Below are 22,028 nucleotides of genomic sequence, written 5' to 3' on the forward strand. Positions count from 1 at the left end.
AGGTCACACATTTTGCAAGAAGAATATTGTTGACAACAAACAACATTGGATCGTGTGTATTATTTTTTATTAGTGACATTCACTGCATCCGCACTGCATTACTTTGTAATTTACTACCTGGTATTCTCATAAATAAAAATTAAAAATATGGATGAAATTGGGCCTGCTTTACCCTCCGAGTGGAAGTCTGAGAGGAGAAGAGAAAAGTATAACAAATCAGGTAAGCTTACGCCCCAATGATAGGCATGTTCATAAAATTTTGAAATTTAATAAATTCATCTAAAATTGCTTTCATTAAAAAGAGAATCGTTTAACTTAAAAAATGAGGGGTCAATCATGTATGTAGGCCTATAATTGGCAATGTTATGAGGAAAAGTATGCTCGCCTGAATGTCCCAAAATGGGCCAAATTGTTGTTATTTATGATAAGAAATAAGGTACCGCTAGGATGTACCTCATTTCCTATCATATATGCTGAACCGCTTGTCTTGAGTTACTGAAATTTCAGTGTAGTAATTGGATCCCCAATAATATACATAACTTTTGTTTAATTAGGGTTTTTAGGTGAAAATTTTCTATGGGGGCTACAGGGTTGATTTTGGTATCAAATTAAAGGAAATGTGAATAGGATGAAAATGCTTTTTAAATGAAGTTTATAGGTCAAATAGTTTTCGAAATATGATTTTTTAAAGATCGGAACTTTGCCCATACTGCGAAGACACTCACACTGTTATATTGTATGGGACCCCATGTCCCCAAAATGGGTGAAAAATTGGGTTAAAATAACACTCAAATTGACACAACTTCCACATTTCTTAAGCTATCAGCACCAAACTTTCAGTATTTATTTAATAAGTCTTATTGCTCATAATAATACATAAAATATAATTGTAGATTAAAATTTAACCCGTACGTTTCCATGGTAACCAGAATTAGGGCATGGTAACCAAAATTAGGTCACCGACCTACATTCTTAAAGAAAATGCCCTGTTTCAGTAGACCGCATGTATCAATCATTTCTCTTCCAAATTTTATGACATGATAATATGTGTAGTTTACAAATGAATCTAAAATAAAATAAACTGTTTTGTTTGGCTATTTCTGCCATTCTGGTTGCCATGGAAACAATATATATAAAAAAACACTTTTTTGGGGAAAAATAGCATCCTCAAATGTTTACATGGGTATAACAACTTTATAATCGTTATTATATTTGCACAAAGTGATAAACTAATGTTAGCAAGTTATTTAATATAAAAGAATCAAAGTAGTTAGGTTTATCACTCCACTTTACCTGTTGGTTACTATGGAAACAGCATTCACAAAAAAACAAATTTTCTGGAAAATTGCATTTTTTTTCAATTTTCTTTTTCAGATTTAAGTTTCATTTGTCAAACAATGATACATGATAGTTAATTAAAACTTAATTTTAATGATACATGTGTATAGCAACTCTACAGTCCTTGCTTTCTTTCAATTGATTTTTGGTTGCTATGGAAACTGAATTGACAACAATAATAATTTTGTAAACCGAGGAAACAAATTAAGGGAAAACAATCTTTCCAGAAAATTTGTATGTCCAAAATCTACACATTTTGAAGTGGATAATTCACAAGTTCACAAGACTTTCTTATAAAATTGCATGTACATTTTACCATGAAATTGTATCAAGAAAATAAAAGCATTTTACACTCAAATGTGTGTGAACTTGTCTACAATTTTAAGTAATAATCATAAAATCCCCCTTTTTCAGGTCCATCAAGAGAGGGAAAGACCAAGTGTCAGCAGGAAATTCATCGTAAATAATATCGAATTTTGTGCCGATGACATTTGATTTGATGTTGTTAATTGCAGTTACAGTAGCGCTGAACCATTCTACAGTGCCATCATCCTCTCGACACTTGTGTTTACATCTCTTCCCTACTAATGAAGTTGGATTGGCTAGAAGTTCTGGGAGAAGTGTCTGTTGCTGCTTTGCCTTGATATGATTTCTTTGTTCCGAACTCTTTTGGAACATCATGGCTTTACTGGATTCCACATTGTTCTTTGTTTCTTCATTTGCATGGTACTGTAGATTTGTACTTGCAGTAGCAGTACTCTGTACATTGTCAGCAGTTATTTCATTCAGTTCGAGAACTGTTTTCAAGTTCTCCATGAGTGTAGTTTCACTGTATTCAACACTTTGACTCGTCTTCTGGAAAAGCTTGTGGTTCCCCTTGGAGTTCAAAACTTTTTTGTGATACTTCAGTTGTGAATAAATTGCAGCTTTCCTGTTTCTTGAATCCACTTTTTGTACCGCATTCTCACATGAATCCAGTGTCCAGACCCCTCCGTATTCTAGCACACCGTCAGTTGCTGCCACTTTGTTTATACGACTCCTCTGCTCTTGCTTTTCCTTCTTTTCTTGCTTTCCTTTCAGTGCCTGTTTATGTTGCTGCTTCAATGTTTCTTTTCTCTTCAAGTACTGTTCTCGGATGGAGCTGTACCGCCCACGTGCCATATCCAACAACTTGTCCTTTTCATCACGATTCATCCTGTCGAGCCATTCACTTGGTTTGTTATGCAACCAGAGGATATATGTCTCAAATGAATGACAGGATGCAGCTGGTTTAAGACGCACTAATACGTCCAGAACTGCGAAGTCCCGCTCTGAAACGGTATTAGTTGTGGGTACATTCTGTGCAGACTTCTGCTGTGTCTCTGATGGATTGAAGTATTTTCCACCTTCAAGTTGGTCCTTAGCCTGTCTTTCCAAAATTAATACCATTCCTGTTAGAATCATTTCCAAAGCTACTTGTGTGTAGGTGGTGAAATCTGTGTCGTCACTTTCTGTAAACAAGGCGTCATATACTTCATCTTTGTGAATATCAATGTTGCTAAACAGAGGTTCCTGCTCCAGCAAGGGTGTTGCATTGATAGCCCAAGACTTGAGTTTTTGTAGCATGTCATTAAGTGGTTTGTTGAGTTCCAGTACATTGGGAGTCTTCTCCACCAATCTCCAAAAAGGACCTGTTATGACTTTGTCGATGACACCAAGCGCACGTATTTGGGCGAGGTAGATCTTCTGTTGAATGTCATAGTGGACTGCTTTGAGAAGATTATTTGGATCTGGTAGCGAGCTGATGAAATCATAAATGTGATGTCTGTGGTAATAGGTCGCAGCGGCACTATAAAACAGAACATTAAACCGATTGGCTCGATATGATATCAGGTGGTTCTTCAAGTTTAGTTCTTCCAAATAGGTGAGCCAATTTGCACCCATACCTGACATGTCGCAACCACGTGTAGTCAATGCCTTTGCTGCAGTCCTTACGAGACGTGCTGCCCCACTCTCTGTCCCAAAGGCAAACTGGTTCTTCCCTGCCGCAACAACATCTGCTTCGTTGATCTTGAGTACTTTGTCCGCCTCTGTGGCAAAATTCACAAACAGATGCATTTTACAGAAATAGTTCCCCATGTCTGCAATTGACTCTTTTGATGCTGTTGACAATGTTTCCCAGTTTGCGACGGCTGAAGGCAGTAGGGTTTCTCGAAATACTTTAAGTTGTGCGTTAAACTGTGGGTTTGTTGGCCCTTGGTCTCCCATTGTGTTCTTCAGGGAGGCGACTAATTGAGCAATTTTGTGCGACTTGTCATAATCATTGCAGCTCATAGCCTCTGCCAGATCCCCCACTATGCTTTTAAATGCATTCAGATAAGTTTCAGCATCACCAGCTCCTACTTCTACAAGTCCTATACTTATCTGCTGACCATCTTTCAATGTAGCCTGGAATCCCTGGTAGTGTCTGTGAAATTTTGTTGTTGCATCTGAATGCAGCGTGTTTCCTTGAAGATCAGCAGGATTACCACCTTCTTCCATGTACTCTGCGATCTGCGCCTGAGCAACAAATTTGGCTTCGTTCAAAATCCTGTGAAGGGTGCCCTGTGGACGGAAGCTTATCCGGCAGTTTTCCCAACAAGTTCTTGCATACTGTGCTGATGACTTTACCCACTTTTTGACATACTTACGTTGCACTCTGTTAGAAGGACCATTACTGTTTCTCGGAGTTCATTGATAAACCGACCACCTTCAAAGGTGTGAATGATGTCTCCTTCAAGTAATTCGTTCAGTTGCTCCAATTCTCTAATGCGCGCATCATTTTGCTTTACTGTGTCTTTAAGTTGTTGAATTTTTGACTCATTTCGAGCAATAAGGATACACTCATTTCTTTTTGCACGTCTCTTTACCTGACCCAAGTCTTTTAAAGCTGTACGGCGATCCTTGACTGCACTTTCCATCTTCTTTGTTGCCACCTGTAAGCACTCATCTTTTTGTACCATTTGTTCTTGCATTACCTTATTACTTTCATTTAAATCATGTATTTCTTTCAACCTTTTTTCATTACACTCTGTATCACGTTTTACTTTTTTCTTCAAGTATTTAATTTTTTCTGACTTTGCACTTGACTTTTGTTTCAATGTATTGACCTTTACATTTACATTGTCTAGTTCATTTGATTTCAGTTCATATGCATGTTGCAGTCTAGTTTTCTCTCTTTTGAGTTTCTTTATATCTTTAGTGTGGGTTGTTATAGCAGTTCTGTGATTTATTACCACTTCAGCAAGTTCATCTGATAGTCTTTGGGACAGTTGGACAACACTATGAAGTTCGTCTTCAAGATGCTTCTGTTCTTCTTCAATAAGGCTGAGTTCTTGCTTTATTTCATCATTTTCTGCTTCGAGCTCTTCATAAGTACGTTTTGTTGCTGTTGTAGCCGGTTGTCGAGGTGCTGATGTAACTGGAGGTACAAACTCTTTCTTTAAAAAGTCTAGTAAGGTCTTCTTGCTGTTACGCTTCTTCCTGCCCCTTGTTGTTACTGCAGAGGCTATCTTCTGACGGAGACTATCTGGGTTAGATTGGTGTATGGGAGAGTCTTGATGAGCTAACCTGTATAAAAGAAAAACATGAAAATATCATTTAAAAATATGTTAAAATAAACTGATATAGAGTGGTACTCAATTTACACAAAGTAGATGATAACTTGACATGATAAACATGCAATCTTGTTGACCAAGCAAAATTTCATTGACCATAAAATGCTTCATGTCCACTGACCTGATCAGTATATCTGCTGCTTCCTTGGAACTGTGGCTTGGGATATTGTCGATGATTTCCAGAACAAGACCATATTTGATTGATGTCAACTTCCCCGCAACAGGCTTGGTCAAGTCACTGGCCGTAATTCCACTCTCACTGGCGAAGGGACCAAGAGAAAATTCATCTTTTCTTGCATCTTCATCACCTGCCATGGTGTGACAACAGCAACTTCAATCACTGTACCAGATACCTGAAAGCGAGAGAACAAACACTGGAATCAATGATTTTAATATTTCAATAATTATAATTTATAGGTGTAAATTTAGCTTGTTAAACAGATTGAGATGTAAATATTGAGTTTTAGTTTTGTTGTGGTGATCATGTGCTTACCTTATCAGTGATACCAGATGATTATATATATGTACGATTGCAGTTAAAAAGTTGGGGTTGGTGGTGATCAACTCATGGCTGCCACCCTTCTGTCACCTCGGCGCAGTGTCTGTATTTGGAATTTAAATTATAGAACCTGCGAAAGAATAAGCAATAAAGAAACAATTAATCAATGTACAAACAATTACAAATAACATTGAGTACAAAAAATCATGAATGAAACAGGTTCCAACCCATTTAAACCCAAACAGAGTCCGACTTTTAAAAGTTCGAGTCAAAAAAAAAAAAAAATTGAAAAAAAAAAAAAAAATTGAAAATTTGAAAAAAAATTATATTCACAATGATGTGCAAGTATTTTAGAGGTAATGAAAAAATGAATTCAAGTAAAAAAACTGAAAAAAATCTTTGAAAAGTGAAAAAAATAATTAATTTTATGAAACTGCACCTCCAAAATCAGACCCTCACCCCTATTTTGATAAATGGAATCACCCGCAGCGTGCCATGCGACCGCACCCCTGTACACATAAACACGATTTGGGCGATACCATTATATACTATTGAAAGGGATATTTCCGATTTTCATTTACAAATTCATATTTATTTTGAATTCTATAATCTATTTTATGACAAATTTAGCATGAAACCACACTTTAATATGTTAAGATTAATATTATTTACTTCAAATTCATGCTTTGGTACATTTTCCATCAAAACGGAGAGCATTTGTGTGACGCCATGCACAAGCATGTTGGCATGTTGTCATTTCGCCAAGCACAACAACCAGCTGACGACTGAATCGAAAAAAAAACGAACTCGTACTATGGAAGCGCTGTACTAAAAATGCTCTCCGCGCTTTATTCATCAACTTATTTTCAAGATATTTCATATATAGCTACTAAAAACTATAAAGAATCAAAATATACTCACTCGTTTGTTGAAATCGGTGAATTTCTGCAAAATTTCGATGTCTACATTTTCAATTTCTTGTAGCTTCATAACGCAACAAGCTATGAATTTCGAGTAACCTGTAAACAGGAAGTACACCCCTGCATCACAAACTGGGCTACCCTCACACTGTCAATCATTTCCACGATGCCCGGAAATCATGCCGAAGTGAGCTCGGTACCAGTCCGACGGCTGAATTTTGGTCCCGAGAGTACCGATTGAGTCAGTCGTGTATCTTCGGGCTGTTAGAGGCGGAGCGACAGGGCTTCATTCATGAATTTCTGTGGGCTTAGGGGGTCAGTTTTTCGATCGTTTTTTTGCAGCATCGTAAAGGACAAGGTTTAAGCTTTCTTTTGATATATTATTTGCCAGGGTTTTGTGTAAAACGAAGCAATGCTAGCGAGTTGGAAATAGACAATTTTTGGGTTCTGCGACAGCGCTGCTGTGCTGTGTGTGTGAGTGTCTTCACACTCAATTACACTGACTGAAAACCCTAGTTTAATACCCGGTACTGTGTTTATAGTGTGTTATTATTTTTGAGAAAAATGCAAAAATAGTCACAAATTTACCACAGACAGGGGTGTAGTACCCCCTTAACTTAAGCTAGTTCACACACATGATCACAGACTCAGGGCTGTCAACTTTTTGGAATTGCTTGGCGTGAGACAGAGTCGTGCCGGGATTTGTCGACTACAATGTTCATTTTGACCCATGATTATCGAGAATCTGAAAAGCAGGGGGGGGCGGGGGGTAGGGACAACAAATTATTTTGATGATGCGTGAGATTTTACTCATTTTCCAGCGTTTTGTGTGAGATTTACTACCTAGGAGTGAGATTATACTACCTTGGCGTGGGACCGTGAGAAAGTGACCCAATGCGTGAGACTCACAGCCAATGCGTGAGAGTTGACAGCCCTGCAGACAGTCACATATGTACTGATGTAGTATGCATGTATGATCGATGATAGCCTTCTCTACTCCTGCAGGAATAATATTTATAAATACGACAGCCCTAGGCTATTACTTGTCTTAGTTAAACAGCGGGAGTATTCAACAACCTCGAACTATACGACTAGGATTGAAGAGTACGGTAACTGTTTGCGTTGGATAACCTTCCTTCCTTCAACTTTTCCTTCCTGCGGTCAAGTTGCTGGGATTACAGTTCTGGTGGCGAGTGTAATAAAGTTATTTGCCGTTAGAGATGCAGGGCCTTTTGCACTGGGTTTGGGAGGTGAACCGCAATTGTAGTTTTCCTCACTGTCAATGAGGTTCTCCCAGTTGAGTTCATTTTTCATTGTTGTGAAACTTGACCTCTTGTACATGTAGTTGCCAGTTTAGGCCAATTACAATTGATTCTTAGTTTCCGCCCGCGTCCAAAGTAGAGAATTGCAAAATATTTAATTATTTTATTTATATTATGGATTTTCTCTTTAAAAATAACTTTTAATGACTACCATACTTTCTGACTTTGATCATATCATCTAAATGATGAATAAACATAGAACCTAATTGTACATGTACCATTACTTACATGTATGTATAAAATCAAACATAGAAGTAAAATAATTAAATGCATGCTCCTTGTCAAAATGGCTTGATGTAGGTTGCGACCACTTATTTTAAAATAAAGAAAATAAAAGGTAATTATTTAATAATTAAAAGTCGCCTCATCCCTGGTTTTCAACCATGAAACAGGAAACTAAGAATTAATTGTTGTGATGAAGCATGAAACGGTTTAAAGTAATGGGTGGAAACACTTCAGAACAGAGCCAATCACGACAGGTGATTGCATCAAAAATGTTGTAAAATTGCACTTCAATTTAATTTTAGCATGTTCAAAATAAAGCAAGCTTTGCTCTAAAGATATCAGTTTCAACTCATCAAAATAACTATTATCCAAATTTGAACATCAACAGAATATTTAACAAGCTTTGCCAAAAAGGGAGATCTATACTGAAAATCCTATCGGGTTCTAACCAAGGGTGAAAATAAGAGAACTTGAACCAGGGGGCCACTTTGGCAAAAAAAGTGGCCCCTGGTTCACCAAGATTTGGAAGAACCAGGGGCCATTTCCAATTACCAAGGGGCCAATAAAAATAAAGATGTGCTGGATGAGTTAAATAAGCACTATTTGCTTGTAATTTGATATTTTTGGTTCACTTATATCCAGGGGACCAGTTTTGTGAGAAAAGTGTCCCCTGGTCAACTAAAATTGAGATGGAACCAGGGGCCATTACAGAGTTTCTGGGGGCTCCCGTCTCCCACTTAATTTCACCCCTGGTTAAAAGTTGCCTCATCCCTGGTTTTCAACCATGAAACAGGAAACTAAGAATTAATTGTTGTGATGAAGCATGAAACGGTTTAAAGTAATGGGTGGAAACACTTCAGAACAGAGCCAATCACGACAGGTGATTGCATCAAAAATGTTGTAAAATTGCACTTCAATTTAATTTTAGCATGTTCAAAATAAAGCAAGCTTTGCTCTAAAGATATCAGTTTCAACTCATCAAAATAACTATTATCCAAATTTGAACATCAACAGAATATTTAACAAGCTTTGCCAAAAAGGGAGATCTATACTGAAAATCCTATCGGGTTCTAACCAAGGGTGAAAATAAGAGAACTTGAACCAGGGGGCCACTTTGGCAAAAAAGTGGCCCCTGGTTCACCAAGATTTGGAAGAACCAGGGCCATTTCCAATTACCAAGGGCCAATAAAAATAAAGATGTGCTGGATGAGTTAAATAAGCACTATTTGCTTGTAATTTGATATTTTTGGTTCACTTATATCCAGGGGACCAGTTTTGTGAGAAAAGTGTCCCCTGGTCAACTAAAATTGAGATGGAACCAGGGGCCATTACAGAGTTTCTGGGGGCTCCCGTCTCCCACTTAATTTCACCCCTGGTTCTAACGCAAAATGGTAATATTTTGAACAAAATAAGTTTGCATGATGTAAAAAAAAAATGTTAACATCCTGATCGGCTGTGCTTTACTTCTGAACTTCTGAACAGTATCTGCAATAAGTGTGCAGCAGTAGCAAAATGCTACACAACACAATTTTCATCATTTGCTACACAATTTTGGAATGTGTAGCAATTTTATACCATCCATAAGCATATTCGCTCCAAATTTGGTGAGCATTTTTGCTACACAAATAAAATATAGCTTAATGCGGACCCCAGTGCTTCTGAACTTCATGGATTTCTACCAGATTTCAAATGCAATGGACTGTAGCCTCGAATATGATCAGTAAGCACATTTGTGGCTAGACTTACTTACAGTACCCGTTAAATCAAAAGAGCTGTTATTCAAATTAAACATCAGCAAGATATCATGCCATGCAAAATAAAGGATTTCAGAATATAATGCTTGAAGAAAATATCTTGCTTAAAAACACTCCACCAGACTGCAGCACTGTTTGAAACATGAATGATCCAGGTATATATTGTTCACACTCCTAAATTACTGTTACTTTTGTTTTGTCCCTCAGAATCTTCTTCACCGTCGGTCTCTACCATCGGTCCCATGGTGCCGCAAGATTTAGATATACATGTAGGCCCAAGACTCCCACCAGAACTCACACTTCATGCCTCTGATGACTCTGATTTAGATGAAAGCGATGAAGAACAGCCTGGTGTGTCAATAGGCCCTACAATGCCAAAGAGTTTCAAACAGAAACAACCTGAGAGTTCCGACGAAGACTCATATGGACCACGATTACCATCAAGTATGAGCAAAAAGAATGATGATATGTATGGGCCAACATTACCTGGGTTACAAAAAGCATTTGATGATGATGATGATATGTATGGCCCATCATTACCCAAAAGTTCATCATCATCAAAGCCAAACCTGGGTAGGGATGATGAAGCTTATGGGCCAGCATTGCCTAAAAGTTCCTCAACGTCTTCAAAACTAAACAAAGATACTGTAGATGATGATGATGATGATGATTCATATGGGCCAGCCTTGCCACCTAGTACTTATAATCAACCTGCTGGTGGGGTGAAAGGGCCATCATTACCTCCAAGTAGGCCACCTCATCATAAGGAAGAGGCAGGGGATGATGACGATGAGGAGGAGGATGATATGATAGGACCGCTGCCATGGATGATGCAATCAGCATCAGATACAGATGCAGGGCAGTCGGCAGCAGAGGAGTTTGAAGCAAGAGCAAGGGCTATGAAAAATAAACTGACAGGAAAGGTATAGGATCAACTTTATGCACTCAATCAATTGGGCCATTGTATTTAAAATTCACACTACCCCTGTGGAAGATTTTGGTAATATCTTCCACAGTGGGAGTATGAATTTCAAATGGAATGACCACATTAGCCAGCTCCATTTGAATTTCATATACAGTTACACCCTCTGAGAAAGATTCAACCGGAATCTCTCACTGAAGGAGGGTGAGTTTCAAATGGAGCTGCTAATGTGTTCATTCCATTAGAAATACATACTCCCTCTGTGGAAAATATCTCCAAAATCTTACACAGGGGTAGTGGGGATTTTAAATGGAATAGCCCAATTGTCAGTCCGTATTCCATAGTGGCGTATAGTGGGGCGCCGGGAATAAACAACTTTTCGAGAAAATCGGGTTTGAAGAAATGCCAATTTAAAATCGAGTTGTGTAAATCAGACATTCATTATATTTTGTAAATGATGTGAAATTTCTGTAGTAAACTAAATAGATTTTATTGTTATATATTTTTCAAAAGAAATAAATACATACTTTTGCTGGCAAACTGACAATAAAACTATACGTCACTATGGAAAAGCGAACAAAACGCATAATACCCTAACCTTTTTTCAGTATTCCATAGTGGCGTATCGATCATACGCCACTTTTTATACACATTTATAATTATGAAATATCGGCAAAATGAAAAACATCGTATTCCATAGTGGCGTATAGGTCCGATACGTGTATGCCACTATGACACACGATGTTTTTCATTTTTGCCGATATTTCATAATTATAAAATGTGTATAAAAAGTGGCGTATGGTCGATACGCCACTATGGAATACTAAAAATGTCACTTTGTAACTATACGCAACATTTAATTAATCAATTACTAATTAATTAGCTAATTATGACTGATGAAAATAAGAAAAAATGAAAGAGAACATCATTAAAGACATATGTGCCAATTTTCAAAAAAATGACCAAAAATCACTATACGCCACTATGGAATACAGCCGACGAATTATATATCTGTAAAATAAAGGATAAGCATACTACTCATAAATCTTGCATGCAAAAATCTTTGTAATATCCTGAATTGATTCTTACACTGAATTCACCAAAATGTTGCTGAGTATGTCTTATAAGGGAACAGGGTGGAGGATTTCTTTCTATGATGTATACGTGTATACAGCTCCCCTATGCTCCATTATGTCTCAAAAAACACAAATTTTGTGGTGGTGTTTTTGGTGGCTTATATAGAAATACAACCCAACATTTAAATGTTATTAAAACTTGTTGACCAAACCAAAATGTCTTTATAACACCTTTATAACATTTTTATTTTTAAAAATCTTTTTGTGTTTGCTGGGTGTATCAGCACTAAGCAGTGCCCATTGTGTTTGCTGAAGTCTTGTGAGATAAGCTAATTATATTTTTCTCAACTTTAAAAAAAAAAAAAAGTTCTGAATTTCATAAGTTCCTTGTGCAGAAAGCCACTGACCAATTTGGCACAAGACATAAATAAAACCAAATTTAGGGGTGCAGCTCTATACAGGCAACAGAACTTTATTTGAAAATGGGCCACATACATCGTAGCCATGATCGGTACCCAAATTTTGTATAGGTAGCTTGTACAGGTAGCTTGTGACAATTAGTACATAACTTCTTTGTCCAGGGTAATCGCATCATGCTACATGTAGCTCAATTTTTCCATGAGAACAAAAGTATGGGCCTGCTGGGGCTGGAACTCATACCATCATGCACAAGAGTCTAGCTACAGTAGATGGACTGCACTGAAAACTAAACTATATAATGTATATAGCAGCCTGTGTTTTCTGTTTTTGTCATATTGGGCTTTTCCAGTTGAAATCCAAACACCCCTATGGAACACATGATCTTAATCTTCCACACAAGGGGTGTAGATTTCAAATGGAGTCACCCACATGTATTCATCAGGTATTAAACCCCATTTGATATTCACACTCCCTATGTGAAAGATTAAGGTCATGTCTTCCATAGGGTGTGTGGATTTCAACAGGAATAACATATTTACTGCCTTCTCTTTGTAGGATGAAGTCAAAGCACCAGAAAGAGAATCCTGGATGACAGAGCTACCGGGCTACTACTCCAAGAATTTTGGCCTCGGTCCAAGGACGTTTCGAAAGAGAGATGTACCTGATGCGGGTGATAGATCTGGTTGGACTGACACACCTGCAGATAAGGCTAGGAAGGAAAAGGTTTGTTCATTTGTTTGTTTGTTTGTTTGTTTGTTTGTTTGTAGGGATACTGTAAAACCCAGCCATCCGACAAAACTCATACACATTAAGGGCTGGGGTATGAACGTTTGGACAGTATTTATTTTGGTTTTTTGGGACATTAGAGCACATCAGACATATCGAATTGCATTCTGAATCTGAAGAATGTCATTCTGATATCAAATAATTTTGAATTTTGAAATTCGCAATTTAATACACATTTTATGGCAAATCATTAAAATTGATATTTTTGATATTTAACAGTACTTGAAGTAAACTTTATAAATCTGATGATTTATACTTAAAGTGTATGTAGGTGGGTTGAAAAGCCGACGATCAATTGAAAATTTTGACCTTTCGTATTGAAGATATGAATTTTTTTTTCCCAAAACACCAAAAAAAATTAGGTGTTTTGGGGAAAAAATCCATATCTTCAATATGAAAGGTCAACATTTTCAATTGACCGTCGGCTTTTCCTCCCAGCTACATACACTTTAAGAATATATCATTAGATTTATAAAATTTACTTCGAGGACTGTTATATATCAAAATTGAAAAAATATCAAATTTTTATAATTTGTCATAAAATTTGTATTATATTGTGATTTTCAAAAATGAAAATTATTTGATATCAGAAAGACATGCTTTGTATTCAGAATACAATTCGATAGGTCTGAGGTGCTCTCATGTCCCACAAAAAATACTGTCGGAACGCCATAAATGCTCATTTTAGATCCCTTAAAGCCATAATAAGTGATTTACTTCAGAGCGACACCCTCAATTTTTCTTGAATTTCTACTTTTACATGATTTTAATGTCCAATGGTGTACTAAAATACTACAGTATGTGAAAGACTAAAACAAATTTTACCTGCAGTTGTCTGTGTTCATTTGTTTGTTTTGTTTTCTAGGCTTTGCATTTATCTGTGTTCAGGACAAAGCAAAAAAATTGCAGTCTGATTTCTTCTTGGTCTTTATACTTTATAAACACAACAACCTACATAAAAATAAATTCTTAAATTTGTTGTCCGCATGTTAGCAATTCTTGGGTACCTGTAGACTTCTCCGTAGTCCACTTGCCCATTTTGCATACTCTGGCTATACATAAAGCATAAAACTCTGATTTATATTGATTTGTGTGCAACTGATAGATTTTCACAGAATATACAGTAGATCAACCTGTGTAAAGACTGTACTAGTATGTAAAAGTGACTATCCCACACAAAATGATTTTTGGTATAACAATATATGTATGGTCAGGTGGATTTTATGCAGATTAGACCTGCACCCTGCTCTCATTCTTTTAGAAGTATTGCATATGCTAGAGTGATATATCAAAAACAATTTGAGATAACAAAGTTGTAAATTGGTATCAGCCAATAGAAATTATCAAGTCATTTCTTCTTCACATTGTTTTACTAGGAAAGGAGAGAAGGTAAAAGTTCCGCCAAGAAAGCCAAGTCATCAGAGGATAAGGAAATGAGAGTATCAGAAAGAGATAAACATCTATCTGAACAGATATCAGGCTACAATAAATCCAAGAGAGCTGAGTCATTGATGGACATGCACACCAAGGAAAGAAAAGAAAAACTGGTAGGTCTACTTTATATTTTGGTGAGAGGTTAATTCTGTGGTTACTACTACCTTTCTTACAGTTCCTCTGATTGGATATTGACACTATAAAATCATCTATAACCCCCTGGGTAGGCCTACTACTGCCTTTCTTACAGTGACTCTGAATGGATAATGACATGATATAATCATCTGAGTAACCAATCACTCTGATAACCGCCTGGGTACTACTGCCTTTCTATAACAGTGCCTCTGATTGGATAATGACATGATATAATCATCTGAGTAACCAATCACTCTGATAACCGCCTGGGTACTACTGCCTTTCTATAACAGTGCCTCTGATTGGATAATGACATGATATAATCATCTGATTAACCAATCAAAATAGGTTAAAAAAAGAGGGACAAAGCTTTGTTCCCAGGCTGGAGTGCTCATCCCTCTTTCAAAGCGATTAGGCCAGACTCCAAAATATAATGTTGCTGCTGGGGATCGCTGCACATCCACGGCAGCTCTGTTACCTTTTCGGCATTGAAAGAAGCTGGGACTCCATGGTTTGGGAGAGGTAATAGGGGTGAAGATCCTTGCCTAAGTGCACGCTGTGGGGATTCGACCTCACAAAGACCTTGATGTACCTCACTATTATGAATCGAAGTCTTGACCGCTGCGCCACCATCCTCCCCGTATTGTAGGTGTGAGACACTCTAGATGCCGGGGATCTTCAACTGGCAGCACATGCACCACATCTGGTAATTTGACGCATTCCAAACGGTGCACAGTGGCTAGGGAAAAAAGGTTTTGTACCTTGATCAAGCAAGAAATCATGTCCAAGGAGAGCCATCCTATGCCATAGACAAAGGCTAAAATCAGGAGCTATGGGGGTTCTGCTCCCTGGACCCCACATGGGAAGTTGCGCATAAACTCCAATAGTCAATCTCCTCCGCTCTTGTTAATCTCCTCCGCTCTCATGAAGAAAGTGGCAGTTTGGAATACACAGAGTACGGTCAGCTTAACATCCCCTCCGAAGGACTAAGTATTTTCTTGGTTTATTTACCCAACTCTGAAATTCTAAACGAACCATGGGGAGAGTGCAAGTGTTAATTTAAATCAACAGATGTTGCCAATTAAATCAAGTGCAGCAAGTTGCCACCAGTAGGAATTGAACCCAGGACCTCTTGCACCATAAGCAAAAGCCCTAACCATTGGGCTATTCCAGTTGAAATCCATGTACACCCCTATATGGAAGACACAATCTTAATCTCCAGGAATAGTGTGAATTTCAAAAAAAAAAGGGGGGGTACCTGAATGGGTGACTCTGTTTGAAATATGCACTCCCTGTCTTGGAGATTAAAGAGGAAGCCCCACCAGAGCAGTTCTTCTGGGTGAACCAAACCTGCCTGGTTATCAAATTAATGAATGACAAGGTTATCTCTGAATTTGAAAGGTGCTATAAATTGATGTTTGTTATTGCATCAATTAGCACCTGTCAAATTCAGAGATAACCTTGTCACTGATTAATATGATAGCCAGGCAGGTTTGGTTTACCCCAGAAAAGCAGCTCTGGCAGGATTGCTCTTGAAGGCCAGCCATGTCTTCCATACAGGGCGTATGGATTTCAAGTGGAATAGCCCAATGCCACCACATTATCACCTTTTGTTAACTGCTTTTGTTTTATTTCCTTACTTTTACCCACTAGTTGGCTGAAGGCGACCAGCCCAAGGAACGCAGACCATTTGACAGGGATGTAGATCTGCAAGTCAATAGATTTGATGACGCACGCAAGAAGAACATGATGAAGAAAGCTGGCCAGCTGGGGGACAAGTTCTCACACAGCAAAGAGAAAATGTTCTTGTAACTTTTAGAGACATTATTCAGAAACTGTCATTTGAAATGGATGTTCTTAAAAGAGCTGTAGGAAGCTCTTCTGGTGTCCTCAAGATGAGCTGTAGAAAGCTCTTCTGGTGTCCTCAAGAAGAGCTGTACCGATATAACTTTAAAGCTGTTCTGGTGTCCTCAAGAGGAGCTGTAGAACTTAAACTCTTCTGGGTGTCCTCAAGATGAGCTGTAGAAAGCTCTTCTTGAGCTGTAGAACTTAAGCTCTTCTGGTATCCTTAAGAAGAGCTGTAGAAAGCACTTCTGGTGTCCTCAAGAAGAGCTGTAGAAAGCTCTTCTGGTGTCCTCAAGAAGAGCTGTAGAACTTTTAGCTTCTAGTGTCCTTTAAGAAGAGTTTTTAAAAGGGATGTTTGCACCAATGAGTATTAAAGTGAGTTAGTGATTCAGGACCTATGAATTACTCTTGCAAAGTCAACTTAAACCAATATTGTAACATTTGCTGAGAATTAAGGACGTCCTCAATATTTTTCAAATGTCTGATTTTTATGTGATTATAATGCAATTTAATGAACTAACATACCCTGCAAAAATCAAGGCTTTAGGTGCTCTATTTGTGACAAAATCTGAGAATTTTAATAAAACCATTTGTCAAAATATTATATTTTCATAACACTGCATGTACATGACGTACAGGATGGTCATAACACATCAACAGAACAGACCTCAGTCATGATCCACGGAGGTACACGCATTGGAGATGTAAGTGCTGAAAAAACAATTTTCTTTGTTTTTTCCTTGTTTATTATTGTTAGGCTCAAAATTAATAGTGCAACATAGTGACAGTGAAAACTTACTTTTTGTGAACAAGAATACAAATCTTTTACCAACAATATTGCTTTGGGGGTCCCAAATTTTCCAAAAGTCGGCGTCAATAAAATGGGACCCCCTCCCTATTTCGGCAACAAAAACTTTATGACCCTCCACCACCGATACACCTTACCCCCTAAACAGGCTAAAATTGTATTGAAATCAGTTTTTTTAAATAAAATAAACACACTATCTGTGGTCATCTTGTGACTCCCTACATTTTGGTCATCAAAAATGTTATGACCCTGCCTATTTTTCTTTCCAAAAATATATGACCTCCCCCTTACAAAGAAAATGATAGCCCCCTTGAGTGGTGCTACAGAGGAGCACTATTGCTCCTCAGGGGCATAGCCAGCTTTCTTGGTCAGGAGGGGTAAAATAAAATTTTGGGGTACAGACAAAAAAATTGTAGTTGCATCATACAATACAATGTACATATACTGGTTTTGTTTTTAGAGGGGCTTTATTGGGATGATATGCGTGTGTAGCACGCAAACATTTTGTATTTTACACTATTTTCGCCCATGATCGGGGTGAAAAGGGCTTTATTGTGACAATGGGGGCACACAGCATGCAAGAATTTCATATTTATACTATTTTGGTCCATTATCGGGGTGAATTTTGGTGGAAAAGGGGCTCCTTTCCTTTTCCTTTGCCCTCCAGATTTTCTCTTTCAATTTTTTTTTTGTCAGAGGGGCACTTTTTTCGTCCATTTTTTGTCAGGGGGGCACTCTGCCCCCCTTGCCACCCCACTGGCTATGCTACTGTTGCTCCTCTCAAAACATAATGTGTGGAAATTGTAATATTAGTTAAATTGTGCTCTTCTATTTGAAATTCATACACTCTGTATGGAAGACATGACCTTAATCTTCCACACAGGGAGTGTGAATTCAAATGGAGTCATTCAGGTATTCCCACTTGAAATTTAAGGCCATATCTTCCATAGGGTGTGTGGATTTCAACTGGAATATCCCTTTGCTTGATTGCCAGTCAGTATTTTTTCCATCAGCCATTGAAGCATAATACTATAAAGGGTTTGATCTCAGTGGTGAAATTTATGGGAATTTTATGAATTTTTATATCACGGCAAAATTCTTGTGTTTTGTTAATTTATGCAGACAGATGTTAGATATTGTAATACTGTAATAGAATTTATGTATGAGTGAATAAATGTCTCAAATTTGCATTGGTAGAGAGTAGAAATTGACTTTTCAATTTAAGAATCTACACACACAATCTGCAAAACAGAGAGAGCAAGAGAGAAATATAAGGGGAGACGAGGGATGAAGTTGCAGATGGAGTATAATCCCTCTCAAATAATTGGATTATGCACTGGATGTCATGTTCGGTAGTCCTGGTGTATATGTCCAGTGTCAGGTGCCTTGTCATGCACCCTCCCCTTTACGATCACGCTTTACCCCCCAGGCCTGTATCAGGGGGCCCCAATGATCAGGATCACCCCTCCCCCTTAAGGGAAAAGAAAGAGAAAAGAAGTAAACAGGAAGGGAAAAAAAGAGAAGGAAGGAAGAAAGAGAAACAGTGAAATTGCATGTAATTCACTGTCGTAGTGCACGTTAGTAACCATTGGTTACTGTTCCAAGCCTGGGCTCATACACCTGTTCCGAATTTTGATATGCCATAGGCTTTGTGTTGTGATCATTTCGATCTGTGGTTCTTAACAAAGAAACCATGATCCAGTTGACCTAGCAACGGTCGTATTCTAACGTGCACTACGACAGCGAATTGAGTAGGTCAGTGTCTAAAAGTCTAGCTTTTAACATTAACTGGAATACATATAGTTGGAAAATAACCAATAATAGTGTCAATTGGTGCACCAAATGGCTTCATAAACTTTGACAAAAAATTCTAAAATCTCAGGGTGCACATCCGCCTCAGCAGAGAGGTAGATGCACCAATACCGATATTTTTCAGGGGTCAAGTTACTACTCTGGGTCTGTTGTTCTACCAGGGGGGTACTTCTTTTAAAAATACCCTTTTCTCAGCAAAACAGTTTTTAAATATCTTCCACCAATCGCTAAATTTATATCTATTCTCTGTCTTACGGAAACCATTAAAGGTGAAAGCCTGATGATCGACAAAGTTTGAAATAAAACGATCAAAACTTAGTGTCTGTTTGATTTTATAACACAATCATTTATATGAGAACTTTTTTGTGTGTGGAAAGTACTTGTGCTCTAAAAGCTATGATTCACAAACAGCTGCACTGATCAAATATGCCTTACATAGCAGTAGCACTTTAGTTCATGATCATTTCCTCGAACTTGTTTTCATGGTATGTTTGAAAGAATAGTGAGCATTAAGTACAAACTAATTAAAACCAAGGTCTCTATTAATACAAATCAATTAATAGTACAAAGACAACAAACCAGTTCTTAACATTTTTGACTCTCGATTCTAAAACAGACGTTGAATGTTTACCTCCGCTGATTGCCTTCCCGCATCATGTAACTTCATGTTCAAGCGACAGAGATGCCGTTGTGAATTTCAATCTATCAAATTCCATAGCTTCACTGTGAATAAGAGAGAATTATTTACCTAGCCGTGACTTTCATCACGGCTAGGGCTTTTGATTTATTTTCAGCACATATTGTGGCTTTTTGGCCTGCATTCACATGCTTGTTCAGGTATTTCGCACCAGTTTCAAGGGTTTTTTTGTGTGAAACTGAGTGAAATTAGATCGTACCTGAGAAGTTTGAAAGAAGTTGGCTCGGATATGCAATTTTTGGGTGTGAGGAATCCATACAGTTTACACGGACATTTAAAAAAAATTGGGTCCATCACTAACTGATCTATCCCAAAAGGCTGGCATGTGTGACATTTTGTTTTCTTGAAATACATCATTGACACCTTGGGTGCACTAACAATTCATTTTGTTGCAGTCAGTTTAAGCCTACTCCCTATTCCATAAAAATACAGCCCTAATTTTTTGGGATTAAAAAAACATTATCAAGTTCTGCCAAATGAAACATACCTCAATCCTAATCATTCATTGAGTACTATAAAAACTGGAGATAAAAGAAAAAGTTCACTGTTTTACTAATTTCTTGAAAAAGAGCCAAAAACATGTTTTCTGACAATCGAGTCACACAAGTCAAAGACTTGGATCAAGTATAGGCATTCAAAATCTTGAGTATATGCCGAATTTTGGTCTAATGTTTACTTTTTGTGTTACTTTAATTAAATGAATGGTTATAAGAATGAAACGTGTATTTTCCAAAAAATAGAATGCATAAAATGAAATAGTCTTGGGAAGTCTTTGGGCTTGATTGTCACAGCATACGAAAAACACCCTAAAAACGCATATTTTTGGACCTTATTTCCAAATATTGGCCATATATTAAAATTTGACTTATTGCTACTGTATAGTTAGTAATTAATCAGAGCCTCAAAACGAGAAACAAAGTCTTCTGGGCGAGATTCAAGATTGCATGGATATGAACGAGGATGTCTAGCAGGATAAATGATAGACCGACGGACAGACACCCACCCACCCCGACAGACAGACAACAATTTTATATGCAAAGAAAACCAAACGAACAAATTATGCACCCACCCCACCCACACACATTGCGTAAATGCAAAATACATAACATAGACACAATTCGAATTACCTATTATACCGGGGCTTGTTGTTCTCTGTGGTCAGCAAGCACTCAGCAAGGACGGCATCAAGGTAGACTTTCCCTTGCCAAGGTATCCTCGCAAAATGTACAGCGTTAATCCTCTCAACGCAGGCCGGGTATCGACTGCAGACGACAAGTTTCAAATTTTCTTTATACATTTTCAAAAAGTGCAGAATTATACATTTTTGTGATCATTATGGAATCAACATGAAGTATGCATTAAAATGAGTACAAACAAGCCTAGCATTGGTTCAGTGGTTCTTGAGATAGCTGTTGATATTTTGAGAAAATATCTCGAAACTTGAACTTTCATGTTCAAGCCTATGGCTAGCACGCAGAGTAAGCCTATTAATATCAACAAGCACACGATGATTTTTTTTTCTTTCAATGTTCAACAAATAACAAAAAAACAACATCAGACAATAAATTTTAAAGTAATTACAAATTGGTGGGTAACTCAAAGTAGGCCTATACATACTATGACCATGCAGCCATTTATAGGCCTATACTGAAACATAATATAGGTATTAAAGGTCAAACCTCCATTTACGGAAGTGGGAACTAAAACACACGAATATTAGAAATATACACTCGAACCTCCCCTTTCCCCTGCCCTCCCCCAATACACTTGCTGCGTAAATTACAAATTCGTTCTCTGTGGTCAAGAAGCATCAAATACGCCATCAAGGTAGACTTTCCCGTGCCCGGGTATCCTCACAAAATTTAATTATTTATACAATCGCATACCTTCTATCAGTTCTCGATACGAATAGAGGATTAAGGGATGGGTATGAACGTTGGGACAGTATTTTTTGTGGGACATTCTTCGTATTCTGAATACGAAGAATGATGTCCTGATGATATCAAATAATTTTGATTTTTGAAATCTTTATATAGGCTAGGCCTATAAGACGACATTTTAATTAAAATTAAATTAAAACGTGTTCACCAAAAGTAAAACCCACCATAATCCCACAGTGCCATAATCCCGTTGTAAACGTTTTAGAGACGTTTTTTTAGAGACGATTGAGTGTATTTCTTGACTTTTGATGTCGAGATTTCTTACGTCTTAGTGCTTATACGCCCATCAAGGTAGACTTTCCCATCTTGTTATTCAAAAGCACTATCCTGTTTATACGGGCGTAAGAACCAAGGCGTAAGAAATCACACCCTCTCAACTCTCTGTCAGTACAATCAGCTCGAGCATAGGCGTAAAATGAGTTAAAACAAGACAGTGACTGGATTATATAAATATTAATGA

At 37.6% G+C, this 22,028-nt stretch overlaps 2 protein-coding genes across 2 annotated transcripts; one reads left to right on the forward strand and one right to left on the reverse strand.

Moving 5' to 3' along the window:
* The first annotated feature begins 11 nt into the window (after positions 1–11).
* On the forward strand, positions 12–19,248 carry LOC140170145 (uncharacterized). The gene is made up of 5 exons (XM_072193467.1): positions 12–220; positions 9,901–10,616; positions 12,667–12,834; positions 14,274–14,444; positions 16,120–19,248. Exons 1-5 carry the CDS (start codon positions 148–150, stop codon positions 16,276–16,278), a joined length of 1,287 nt encoding a protein of 428 aa, XP_072049568.1. The 5' UTR covers positions 12–147; the 3' UTR covers positions 16,279–19,248.
* Positions 1,449–5,706, reverse strand: LOC140170144 (uncharacterized). The gene is given in 5 exon segments (XM_072193466.1): positions 1,449–3,924; positions 3,926–3,997; positions 3,999–4,926; positions 5,095–5,326; positions 5,467–5,706. Coding segments are annotated over 4 exon segments (3,399 nt in total). The 5' UTR covers positions 5,289–5,326; positions 5,467–5,706; the 3' UTR covers positions 1,449–1,719.
* Positions 19,249–22,028: the final 2,780 nt, after the last annotated feature.

Source organism: Amphiura filiformis, chromosome 14 (genome assembly GCF_039555335.1).
Source record: "Amphiura filiformis chromosome 14, Afil_fr2py, whole genome shotgun sequence".
Lineage (NCBI taxonomy): Eukaryota > Metazoa > Echinodermata > Ophiuroidea > Amphilepidida > Amphiuridae > Amphiura > Amphiura filiformis.

Coding starts and splice junctions, on each gene's coding strand:
- LOC140170145 (XM_072193467.1), top strand. CDS start 148: ATGGATGAAATTGGGCCTGCTTTACCCTCCGAGTGGAAGTCTGAGAGG. Junction 221..9,900: donor AGAAAAGTATAACAAATCAG/GTAAGCTTACGC, acceptor TTTGTCCCTCAG/AATCTTCTTCACCGTCGGTC. Junction 12,835..14,273: donor ATAAGGCTAGGAAGGAAAAG/GTTTGTTCATTT, acceptor TTGTTTTACTAG/GAAAGGAGAGAAGGTAAAAG.